The sequence below is a fragment of the Electrophorus electricus genome, chromosome 3 (assembly GCF_041902795.1).
Source record: "Electrophorus electricus isolate QZ-2024a chromosome 3, ASM4190279v1, whole genome shotgun sequence".
Classification (NCBI taxonomy): domain Eukaryota; kingdom Metazoa; phylum Chordata; class Actinopteri; order Gymnotiformes; family Gymnotidae; genus Electrophorus; species Electrophorus electricus.
This window is the reverse complement of record NC_137499.1, coordinates 7,304,990-7,318,102: the sequence shown is the minus strand read 5'-3', so window position 1 is coordinate 7,318,102 and position 13,113 is coordinate 7,304,990. Positions and strand designations below refer to the sequence as shown.

General features: G+C 38.1%; 1 protein-coding gene and 1 long non-coding RNA gene across 5 annotated transcripts; one reads left to right on the top strand and one right to left on the bottom strand.

Moving 5' to 3' along the window:
- Positions 1-2,698: 2,698 nt before the first annotated feature.
- LOC145656931 (uncharacterized) lies at positions 2,699-7,594 on the top strand. 2 transcript variants are annotated; one of them, XR_014122571.1, is made up of 3 exons: positions 2,699-2,872; positions 4,082-4,133; positions 7,446-7,594. It is a non-coding gene; the product is annotated as an uncharacterized LOC145656931 (long non-coding RNA). The 2 variants fall into 2 exon arrangements; XR_014122570.1 differs by having other exon boundaries at positions 4,079-4,133.
- slc35c1 (solute carrier family 35 member C1) lies at positions 5,397-12,256 on the bottom strand. Of its 3 annotated transcripts, none has more exons than XM_027023918.3 (3): positions 12,120-12,256; positions 10,885-11,396; positions 5,397-7,936 (listed from the first exon to the last, which is right to left on the bottom strand). In XM_027023918.3, exons 2-3 carry the CDS (start codon positions 11,363-11,365, stop codon positions 7,365-7,367), a joined length of 1,053 nt encoding a protein of 350 aa, XP_026879719.2. In that variant the 5' UTR covers positions 11,366-11,396; positions 12,120-12,256; the 3' UTR covers positions 5,397-7,364. The 3 variants fall into 3 exon arrangements, with proteins under 3 accessions (XP_026879719.2, XP_026879718.2, XP_026879717.2); XM_027023917.3 differs by lacking the exon at positions 12,120-12,256 and adding an exon at positions 11,493-11,723; XM_027023916.3 differs by lacking the exon at positions 12,120-12,256 and having other exon boundaries at positions 10,885-11,486.
- Positions 12,257-13,113: the final 857 nt, after the last annotated feature.

Here is a 13,113-nt window from a genome sequence, read left to right as displayed (position 1 = left end):
TACTGTTCTTTGTTACTCCACACAGAATGTAGCTGGTGTATGCAGGATAACTCCACAGGATCTCACCCAATACTGATGACAGGAGCCAATTTCATACAAGCCCAGCAGAGGCCACACAGACTGCTGCTTTCCATATGGCTCAGTGCACACACATGCTTAAGGATTAGAGCTTTGCTGATTTTAGGTGATTTTTGTTTTTAAATAAGCAGGTTTTAATGAAGCACGTGGTTTTAAAAAAGGAAATATATATATATATATATATATATATATATATATATATATATATATATATATATATATATATATATATATATATATATAAAACTCCCCTCTTAAATCAGGTTTAGCCAGGTGCTAGCAAAGCTAAGGTCATGTGTTTGATGTCGAGTGAGCACACACACACTGTCATACTGAGATTTTATATATATATATATATATATATATATATATATATGTGTGTGTGTGTGTGTGTGTGTGTGTGTGTGTGTGTGTGTGTGTGTGTGTGTGTGTGTGTGTGTATGTATGTCTCTGTGTGTGTGTGTGTGACTCTGAATGACAGTATAAGCCAAATACTGAAAATCTATTGTAAAATGTATTCGATAGCATTCATTTACTTCAAAGCCACAATTGTGAATGCATGTAAAAAAAGAAGGAACTATCCTTTTCTGGCTCATGTCCCTCTCAGAAGGCAAGAAGTAAAAGACAATTATATAAATATCATGGTTTTAGGCCCTGAAAGATGTCATTATGCTATATCTGAACAGCATACATGCTGTAAATAAAATCAGCTCCAGAAATCCCTGCTTGTGACTTTAAACCCCGTAATCAGCATGCAAGATTTTGAAAAACTACAAAACACTACAGCCGCTTTCAAATGATCTCATACAGCAGCTCCCATGTGAAGGTAAAGATATGCATACGCAGTATTGTATGTGTCCTGGTTATTATAAGCAGTGCATGCAGTGGAATGGAATTATTTTTGTTCCTGTGTGAGCAACCAGCCTTTTTCAGCCTGTCTGACTGCTGAGAAATCCATATAAAGGAAGCTGAGCTGAGGTTTAGGTTTGGGTGCTGGCCATGGCATGTAGTACACTGAAACAAGGACTTTAGCGTATTATTGCAGCAAGACTGCAGATTTAGACAGCAGGGGATATTAATATAATTTTTTAGTATGTTGGTTTCTTTTTTTATGCAGTGATCCACACTATTAGGTTGTGTTAGCTACAGTATTATCAGGATTTATACTGTACAGGTCTGTGCATTTGCAGGACAGAAGACTTGGGGGGTGTGGTGGGAGGCAATTATGCATAGCCTAACCCTATTCGGACAGGATTAAATTTACATCGGGCCATGGGGTCACTTCTTTCTTTTACTGGTTCTGAGATTTTATTTGGTATTATTTTATTTATGCCATGTTTGCCGAATTTCATACTGTTTTCCACCTAACTCAGCGCTCGCCGGATAATTTTAGTCACTTCCGGATACAAATCTCAGTGATTTTCCAGACAGATATCGCTTCAAGTTGGGGGAAAAAAATATTTTTGACAGCTGATAGTAGCCGTATTTAGTCTCCTAGCGCGGGGAACCCCATAGTCCGTACCGAATTGGGTAACGAAGAAATTAATGCTTTTGAAGAGTCACTCAGCCATTTATTTGATCTGGATGGTAAATGTTCCACTCCATACGATACCTGGGAGAGCATTATCCAGAGTAAAAAGAAACTAAGATCAATGAGATAAGTGAGAAGGGGCAATTATAATCGCAGCTACAGGTACAAATGATTACTTACTCGTTGTATAACTGTAAGTTAATTAAATGTCTAATGTTAAATGATGTTAAACTTATATGAATGTAAACTGCTAACGTAATAAAATAGACAACAGCCTTAAGGATAATAGAGAGAATAAATAATAAGTTAAAGTATCCTAAGAAAATACAACACTGGGGCATCTTGTAGTAATACTGATGCCGTCCGGATGCATGAGTTTCATCACTGAGGAGACGTGTAAAATGTTCCATTACAAACACCTCCCTGAAAAACTAATCCAATCCGAATAGGGTTTAAACGATAATCTGACATTCGGTTTGATTTTGATATTATTGATTTATAGCAAAACAAACAAACTAACAAACACTATAAAGGTTTACGTTTACTCAGAGCAGCGCAATTACTGCGCAGTCTACCCGGGCCTCCCAATATTCCAGGCGATTATATTTTTGACAATAACAATTCAGGTTGACTTTAAAATAGTTTTGGTGGTAGCCCAATATTCTTACTAGTCATTCAATTGTGTTTCACTTATAACATTTTCTTTGTAGTTATCCATTTAATTATCAATAAAATCTCTAAGACTAATATCCATTTTTAAAGCGCTTTCAAAGTTATTTTTTAGTCCCCGACGGTGCAGTCCCCACAGAAAAGGCACGCCCATATGGACTATATTTTGCGAAGCTGACAAACAACCTAATTCCCCCAGGATATTACCCTGCATTTTCTAACCGCTGATATTATCAAGTATAAATCGTTATAACCTGCGAGCCATCAACAAGCATCTTCATCATCTCCGTTGCATTGGAAGCATGTCAGATAGCGGCGGCAGCTGATGACAGGCTCGAGACCTCTGTTCCAATACACCACAGCCACTAACAGATTACTGTAAACAAACACAGCTATTTTCAGCGCAAACACTTACTTGCAAGTGATGGGAGACTCAACCCGCAATCCTCGGGAAGGTGGTGGAGACGGTAGAGGTTTTCGCTTTTCTCGATCCGCCATACCTTCCTTTTTCATTCATTTGCTACAGAAGAGGTTCCAGGGCAAGAAAGTGGTAGCGCGATGCTGTGATAAGATTCAAGCCGATGGGAGGGGCAGGTATGTCGCTCGCGACGCTTTACGTTTCAAGCCAGGAGCTGTGCAGTCAAGCAAAAGGATACACATGATACACACGACCAATCTATATAGTCATGAATCTAACAACGGCTGAAAATAATTATTGTACTGCTCCGCATACTACGTGTTGAACAACCTCCGCCTTATTCATGCATACAAACTGATATGACACATTTAGCCTTATCTTTTAAGGCTGTTAAATAGACTACAGATATGCAGGTAAAATAAAATGAAACAAACTACGCAAATCACGGTTATCATCAAAAAATAAAATAAAATAAAATAAAATAATCTTAATAAGTATCACTTGCAACTAACATTTCATTCAATGCAACACGTTTTTAACCGGTTTTAACCAGCTTTGCCGGCTTTGTGTTTGCCTCACGTAAACTGAGGTCTGGTCCTTCTGTAGGCTTGGCTGTAGTTTGTATAAATTAGGATTGGCCATTCTGTTAACCACACTTAAATCTAAATTTCCATTCAGGGCCTGCTAACAGTGGCCCTCAGGCAGCTAATTAATAAAGTGCCCAAAGCGTTCCATTAGCAGCTTTCTTGCCATACAGATGGGTGTTTCAAATTGGGGCCCCCCAGTTCTTCTTAGTAAATGCTGACACATTTCTTTAATCATAACTGCATCTTACAATGCAGTAAATCTGTAGTCATGCTTCTCCTGTTTATGGCCTGTTTTGATTAACTAAGTTCCTTGAATAAATTGCTTTGCTGTCAAGAAAGGATCAAGTTCTGTGACCATAATCAACTGTAGTCCTTTTTTAAACACCATTAATATTAGATTTCTTTTAAGCTGTTATGTGCATCTTTATATATGGTCATGGAAGATCAAATTCATTAATAAATGCATAAAATCTCTGTGTGTAGTGTGTGTACATTCTGGGGCTCACAAGACAGTGAGGGAAGAGAACACAGAATTTGAAACACATAGACGGCTATTAAAACACTCAAGAAATAGGATTTGTTGGATATTTAACCAACATTTGCCAGATAACTGTCAGGAGAACATCTTTTAAAACCTTAAACTGCATAAAAGGGTTTGCCAAGTTATTGATATGAAATGCATAAAACCTGAAAAAAAAGAATGATGAAGAAAATGCCAATCATTGTGAGATGTAAATAATCAAACAAATCCTCCTCAAATATGTTATGACCCTCTGTCCTTGTTTCCTGTCCCAGCAGGAAGTGCAGAGTGGTATTAGTGGGGCAGCTGTCTCTGGAACCAAACCACCAGGTACGTCTGCAATGGTTATGACTGCAATTTGACTTTAATAAGTGCTAATTTGCAAAACTACCCATCAGACTGGGGGTGTACATTTAGAGTCTTATTTTAAACACACACACACACACACACACACACACACACACACATCCCAATTATTTTCTTCCACATGGGTTTTAAACAATTACTTACATTTCCATCAGTGGGCTATTTACAGGGGTTTAGTTCACCATTGATGATAAAAGTGATTATAAAGATATTTTAATTAAGTTATCAATGTATAGGAAACATTTGTATTATAATGTCAAATACTGGTGTACTACAAAATTAAACCCAAATTAAGAAATATTTAACTGTCAAGAATATACAGTAGAAGAGAAGCCAAAAACCATTTCATGAAAATAAATCAGTGCAGTTATATCATATCAACAGCATTAGTCAAAAGATTTGATGGTAAGGTATCTTATGAGTGAGAATATTAAAAGGAAGCCACAGGTTAAAGTGAGTGTCAAATAACATGTGCTGGAAATGGCATTGAAAGAAAATCTTCATCTTGAGATTTGTAGCATCTTTGAGTCTTCAGGCTTGTGGGTCTCCACATGAAGAACCTGGGAGTTCTACTACACCTACAATGGATAGTTTTTGTCAGCTAGGAAAACTAACAAGCGAGTAAGCCTGTAGACTGCAGGACATGGTTAGAAGAATCAGGCAGAAATGCTGTTTAAACAGAAGGAGCATTAATGTCTACGATTGCTCAGCATTTCCTGACTCTATCAAAATTAAATTGCTGGTATCTAGCAGGCCACCAGGGGGCTATGAAGATCACATGACATAGACATACATCACCATATAGAGCTTCAGTGTCACAGACACGATTTGGCTATGCAAACTATGAAAAAAAAAAAAAAAAAAAAAAAAAGTCTAATTAAATTAGAGTACTTCCATCCCATTCCCACTATGCAAAAATAAATTTAAACCCCATACAAACTTCCACCCTATGTAAACCTGACTGAGGGGTTGGCCTCTTGCTCCAGTAATGACTCTTAGGGGAAAACAGTGGAACAGAAATGCATTTTACTTGTGGTTCTGTGTTCTGGCACTTAGACCCTTGAGGCATACAATAAAAAAAACTATAAATTTAAAACTGTCACATTTGTCCTATATACTTTTGAGAATGTAATTTCTTTTTGGAATAATGACACTTTGTCCTTACACTTTGACACTTTGTGAACAGATACAGAGACAATATAATGCCAAATAAATTAGCACAGCGGACAAGAGAGCTCATCTTTTATTGAAAAAAAAGATAGAAACATAATGAAATAGCCCAGATAGTTAAGAATAAACAATATCAAATTTAACGTGTTTTTTAATAAATATGTTTTCTTGGGTAGGATTGGTGTCGAAACCAGAGTGCGCTGCAAAAACCTGCACTGTCAAGCAATTCAAGCTATATGGTTAGGTCACGCTTGCCACCTAGTGGCAGTAAATATGAATTATTTATATATCTGCTGGTAACTGGGCTTAATTTAGACGCATATTGGAACAGCAATGCTGATCCCAAGTCTTTTGAGTTTCTTTATAAATACCAGACCTGACAATGCTTTAATGATGAACATTCTTAAACATCATGTGTATACATACATTGGAAAGGGGCCTAACCACTAAAGGTGTACCAAAAGAAAGTCAAAGATTTGTAATTTTGTTTAGCAACAACAACAACAAAAAAACCCCACACAAAATTCAGTTAAAGGGCAGTATAATTTAAATTATGATAAAATTAATGTAGTTGTAGATATGCAGATGTGAACAACACTACATTAGTAGTACTAATCAATATGATGACAAGCAGGAGCAGTTTGATGAACAGTGAAGAAATACCAGTAGAGAACTTTAAAACGCATTATGTTGATTGGTACCACTGGTAATATGTCTCCTTAGACCCACCCACATGGTGAGAGTGGGCTATTTGTCCTTTAACAGTCTGATGAATGGGTGCCAGTGGGGAAGCCATGGAGATTAATCAAAACTACATTTCAGGTTGTTTGTTGTTCACTGTTCCCTTTTGATTAATATAATGCTCAAACTTTAGTTACTGTGACAATGCTAACATGACAAAGGTTGTGAGCTTCAAATTGCCCTGTTGAAGAACATTCACTTTGTGTCCCATAATTCTGCTACTGGCCATAAAGACTCCAGAGAGACTTTTTGCACACTCTCACACGAACTAGAAAGACTACCTGCACAAAGAACACAACCCCACAACACACAAAAGGAAAAAAAACTCAAGTAAAAAAATCTTCACCTTACAGAGCATAAAACACAAATCAATCATACTTCTACTACAAACTGAAACCTGACATTCATGTGTAGTGTAGACACTACTTCAGTTGCAGAACTGGTACTACAAAAATCTAATAATCTTGGAAAAGGCAACACAACCCTAATAAAGAAGGTCAGCCATGTGGAGAGTTCAAACTCACGGCTGGAATTATTGCATTTTCCTTCACCACTTCAGACTGAGAAGTGTAATTGTACTGGCCCATCATAAATCTACCACCGCTCGAGGCCAGTCTGATATATTAGTGAATAATCTAACACTTACAATGAGGGACAAGGCCTCATAAATAAGATGATCATATGAAAGTACTTAAAAACAGTGTCCCACGGTCATAGGTGCTGTCTATACGATGTGCCTCCTACTTATTTAAGCTTTTAATTACTTCAAGCTGATTTACTTAAAGGAAGGCCTGCTCCTCTATATTGTTCACAGGTAAACACTTAAGCATCTGGTAGTTATGGCCCTAAACTCCAGATTACAGTTGTTTGCTTCTCAATTCACTGTCTAGCATGTGCACATTACCATTCTTTAGAAGGACAATATAAGCACATTAAGCTTTTCTGCTCAGTTGTTCTTCCATGTAAAATCTGAAAAGGACATTTAAATCTGTTAAGAAAATATATTCCTGAAGGCATGTTTAAAAGTGTTCACATAAGTAAGATGCATTTCATCATCTTTAAATTATGGTACAAATAAACATACACACACACAGTACACAAAGTCACACAAATATGCAGTATAACATCTATATAAACTATAAACTTTTTTCCATAAATCACCATTATAAAAACATTATAAACATAATGTTCTTCCCCAATATTCCCAGTAATAAAGTTAATTTCAGAACATCATCCCAGTAACATAGGCATTTATATCCGATCTCAGTTTGAAACATTTCTTCTTCATACCCCTGAGTCTTCTCTACTTTGCTTCTCTTCTGTTGATGATGAGTCCTCAGGAATCTGTGTCTTCTTCATCTCCAGGCCTTTGACCCAAGTGTAGGCAAATGACCCACCGAGGACCATCAGGTTGCTAGTCCACCACAGCAGGCTCTTGCTAGTGGCATAATATGCAACAGCCAGCACAGTCTGAGCACAGGCTTTGGCTGTGCCCGACACATTGTGTGTCAACGGACTGGTGTACTTGATCTGGAGACCTGTTACATAGCCAATAGCAAAGCCAAACATGCCACCTATGACCATCATGCCCCAGAAATGCAAATCCCCCAGACGGGAGAACCCAGCAACATGGCCCAGCTCTCCGAAAAGGACGAGGAGTGGTATAAATAGGACACAGGCGTTCAGGTTGTTGTAGTAAGAGAGCTTCCAAATGCTGCCATCCACCACTGGCATCACCTTCTTAGTGTAGATGGCATTCAGGGAGACGCAGGCACTGGCAATAACACCGAAAATGACTCCAGACCAGGAGAGGGAGCCTGCTTCACCCTCCTGATCCACTCCAAGCCAGAAACCTCCTGGAGAAGAAGAAGCAGACCGGCTTACAGTTATGCTAATGAAATGATGAAGTTCCTCCTTCCTCCTTCTCTGCTTTTCTAAATTCTCGCACCTGAGCAGTTGCTCAGGTTTCTGCTGCATGCCATGTTTCCTCCTGCTGCTCATGAATATAAACTAATAATCAATCACCACTCTGGCAATGTGGCCTAATTAAATGCTTTCCACGAATCACCTGACCCGAGCTGCCGTTGTATCTACTCTATCATGTCCCTATGCTCCAATGCTCTTAGCCTTCAATGCCCTCTCTTCCCCCCCCCCCACTTTTGTGACTAGTGAAGCCACATTATCACCACATCCTTAGACCCTAACAAAATCACCATGTGACTTGCATTAGCACATTTATATTCTTTAACTAAGCTTGCCAGCAGCCACTCCAGTATCCCTCTCCCATCCCATGCCATGCCACTCTACTTCAACAGCATGGCTCATCTAGTCATTTCCCTATAGCCTTATACACCATCCTTATATACCATCCTCATAAACTGTCAGTAGCCACCTTATACCAGGCAGCAAGCAAAACCGTAGACAACAACTTCAATATGCCTGGCAAAAATTACATATTAATGCTATTAACAGCCTTCAACATCTCCTTCAGCCCCAAAACTTGCTCTTTACCATTCAATGCTGCACCATACCTTCTGCCTAAACCCTTAAATGTTTTTTATAGTATGAAAGCTAATCAATTCTCCCTCCATCAAAAAACCTTCCTACACAAGCGTTCCTTTCACAACTAATACACTTCTAGACTTACTGGGTTTAACCTTTATCCTTGCCCACCTAAGATAATCATTTAACTTCTCTATGATCTGCCAGCTACATGGCACAGTAAGTTGCCCATGCCATTATGTCTACCATGAATCTCCTGATTGGAGGGAGCCAGGTACCATCCTGCAGCCTCTCTTCACCTAAAGCCCATTTAGAAGCCCTAATGATCATCTCCATCATAAAAGCTGATGGTCAAAAATTCAACTTGCCATTATGCCTATTTTCATACTAATTGCTGCCAGGATGTAATATACACCTCTGTATTAAAATAAAACTGAATATCTTCAAAATAAACCTCAACTGTAATCCTATGTGGTACCTGGAAAAACTCAAATGTTTTCCCTAAGAGATCATGAGGTACAGAGCCAAATGCATTAGCCAAGTCTAAGAATACCAAGAATACATCGGTAGGTCTCTCAACTCCTTCTTTGCTGTCTGAATCTGATGTCAGATCACACCAATATGCTCCAAACAACTTGCAAAGCGTGACATCTCTGCCTTTTTCACTGATGTGTCAAATTGCATTAGTCAACCCCTTTTTTTAATTCAAGTAAACTGTGAAGTATATAGGACATGATTTTAAAAATATTTTAACAATGGCATCAGCACACTGTGTATTAGGTCCCTGAGAAAACCTGTTTGAAAAACTGCTTTCCTAACTTGAGTCTTATCTGTGTTTACATTGACCTCCTGTTAGTCACTTCATGAGACACTCCGTATCACCCCATTACTCCACCCCATCTCTGTCTGTTTGGCAAAGAAAACATAGAAAAATTCGGTAAACATTGTGCACCACCAGGTGTGGATTAAAGCACGCTGTGCTGCCAAAAATCCATCATGACGAAAAATGAACTAAAGAAAGTTAACACTAGAAGTGTCTTTCCAAAATGGAGAGAATTACATGAGAGAAAACAGAGAGAATACATGCAAAGGGGATGAAGTTGGATGCATATTAAGTGACGTTCATCCTGGCTCAGGACAAAAATTTGTATAATGCATTGGACTGTTTGAATGACAGACATTACATAATGAATCATAGATCTTCACCACTTACATATATTACTGTGAAGCATTTTCAGAGAAATATATGCAAGGATGGCCAACTGCAACAAACACCTTTGCAGCTAACAAAGTGAACTAGCTAACAAAAGCAATGACTGATAAACCCATGGGAGCTGATTATAAAGAAATGCTGGAAATATATAGTATAAGTCCATACATTCATCCTCTGTATTTAAATATGAAGTGTTTATTGATAAACAGCCTACCTCATCGTTTAAAAGCAAAGTAATGACAACTTTGGTAATACTAGTAAATCATAAACTGAGCTCCACTGGACACCGAAGATCTTAGAGGCACACTATGTTCATCTGCAGGAATGGAAGGCAAATGCAAAGAGTAAAAATATCTTTCTAAGGAGAACTGTAAACATTCATTCATTGAATATTTATTTATTCATTAAACCACATTCCATTTCCCTGTATCTCTCCTCACCCATGGACAGAGCAGTTATAAAAAGCATATCAGGCAATGAAATACCATGTATGACTATGCATGTGACAAACTTGAACAGTTTTGTTGTGCTCCCTCCCCCTTTGCGCTTAACCTGACAGCAAGTTATACCTTGGACAGAATGTGACATTTCATCATAAGACATCAAGACCTAAAACTCCAGTAGAAGTTAGAGACGATATTCATAACATTTAGCTGGTGGTGCTAAAAATACTACTGGCCTGACATTTTCCCATGACATATATAAATTGCTTCTAAGTTTTGTGGACATGGTCAATGCCAGAGAAAGCATGTTGCAAGGATAACATTATTTTAAATAACAATCCTTGCAAAATACATTTTGCATTGTATTGCTGGGTATCAAAGTTATTGTTGGGTTGCTGCTTGCAGAAAAAAAAAATTGTCAGTACTAAGTTAAGGGTACACTGATCATCTCAAATCAGAGTAAAACAATAGAGTGTTGGACTTTAAGATGTAGGCCTATTCATATCAGCTGTCAGGAAGTAGTGGTCCTCATGTGATATATGAACTTGAGTTTAGGAGTCATTCTACAACATGAAGATTAATGTCCCCGAGGGAGGGTTAAGTGGGTATTCTACAGATCACATACTTAGAAAGTAATATAACTTACCTAAAATGACTCCACAACACAAGAGTGCGTAAAGAGAAGTAGTCTGCTTGAGAATAACGTAAGACAATAAAACGTTAAAAACCGTGCTAAGTGAGCGTCCAACTGTGTAGAAGGCGACTCCCACGTTCTTCAGGCACAGGTTGTTAAACGTGATCATTGCAATAAATACGACAGACAGCGGTAGAATCTCTCGGGAAACTTTTAGATCCAGTTTTATGGACGGGAAATCCACGTAGCCTGGCCACAATTTCGAGAAAATGTTCATAAGCCAACAGAGACAGACGCTTATGACACACTGGAAGAATGTTACAAAAAGTGGGGCATCTAGCTCCTTGCTGTCCAGCAGATAATTATTGATAAACACCATGGTAATTGAAACAAACCAGTAGAGCGCCACTACCAGCGCAATCTTTATAGCGCGTAGGATAAACGGCTCTCCTTTTATATCTTGGTCCATTGCGTCTGTATCAGTCAGCGCCATTCTTAAAATTCTTGATCTCTTCAGCTGTGTCCTGTTCATTGTTAAAGAGACAACAGAAAGAACGAAAAGCGTAAAGACCAAGTGAAAGTCCTTAGATATGTAATATTACGAAGTAACTATAGCTCACATCCAATGTATCCGAAACCCGTATCAGTGAACTGATGACACAAAAATGTGTTCGAGAAAAGAAGTCTGCGCAAATCATTACATAGTCCAAAAATGTATTATACGTAAAATGAAGTAGGAGAATAGTACATAGTCACAGTATTTATTTCCTACAATTAATCATTTATAGATCGGCACCTAATACTAATAACAATATTAAGCGTTATTTGTGTAGCACTTTTAGGTGCTATCCTAAAATTCACGCTAGAAGTAAAATAAAATAAAGAAATCTGCGCTGCTTGAACGAACCCTAAAACAGTGCATGACGATTTCCGGGTCTAAAAGCGTGACCTCTTAAAGTGGTAGCGTTAGTTTGCCTGTTAGGCTACTCATTGCGATCGCATTTGCTATTGAACACAATAGTTACACAGAATATACTACAATAAAATCCAGAATAATGAGAATAGAAAAGAGCAATAAAGCCAGTTACATTAAGTCATATGATCAGGACTATAGGCTTAGATGTGCCGTTAGTAGCGTATAAAGAAAAACAGCCCTGTGTAATTCAACCATGCTTATATTGGAGATCTTCACAAGATATAATTTGAAGCAAGATCATTTCGAAGAGGTACATCAACTTATATATTACCTTAATGAATTATTCACTCATCGATGGCGCGCGTTGTTGACTACTCCAAGTCAAAACGAGGAAGTAAGTTTATTTTCTTAACTCCTCCTTCACACACCAGTCAGGTAGGCTAACCACTGCTTCCATTAGAGACTGACTTTCCTGAATAGCCAGGTATGTAAAATTCTCTCTGCACAAATATGTAAGCCTATTGTATACTGACGTGTTGCCTGTCTGTTTCACAATACAGCAGTATTGATTGGATGTGGTTGTGTAAATTTATGCATATCCTGTATGACTCCCAGTCACGTTTAAGATGCCCTCTTTTACAACTTGGGTTTACTTATTAAAACATGACTATGACAACAGAAACACATATATCATCTTGGTATCCATGTTGAAAGGTCATGAAGACTTCAATGAGTTCTTAAGGGTTACGGAGCTGTCGTAAGTAGCATGCATAGTAATAAAAAATTTATTTCACCAGGACAGTGACAGAAAAAGAAAAACGTGTAGGCCATCTGTGGAATGGAGACAGGGAAATGACAAAAGGGGGTGTGTGCAATGTAATATGGCCGGTTATGTCAGCACGCATTGTAAAGAGGACCATGCTCCCCAGGGCATGGCTAGCCAGATCCACACTACAGTCGACTGGCTGATAACCAAATGCTCAAAAGTTTGATCATTGCCCTGAATTTCCAAGTACTTATGAAGTACTTAAGGTTATATTAAGCAGCCAAGAAAGGTTTGTCTTTCTCTCCCAAGATGATCAAAGTGCCTTATTGAAATTGGCTTCAAGATCAGTATTTTTTAATGAATTTTACTTACAACCTGTTTAATTGGAAATATGTATTAATCATAGGGCCTTATATTTAGTACATTTAGAGGCTAAAGCCCTTCTGTTCTTCAGTTCTTTAAATCAGTGGTCAGTTTCTGACCATAGAAGCAGTGTTGGCTGGATATTCTTGTGTGACAGAACTCTCGCCCCAGTACAAACATGAAAATATTCTGGTAT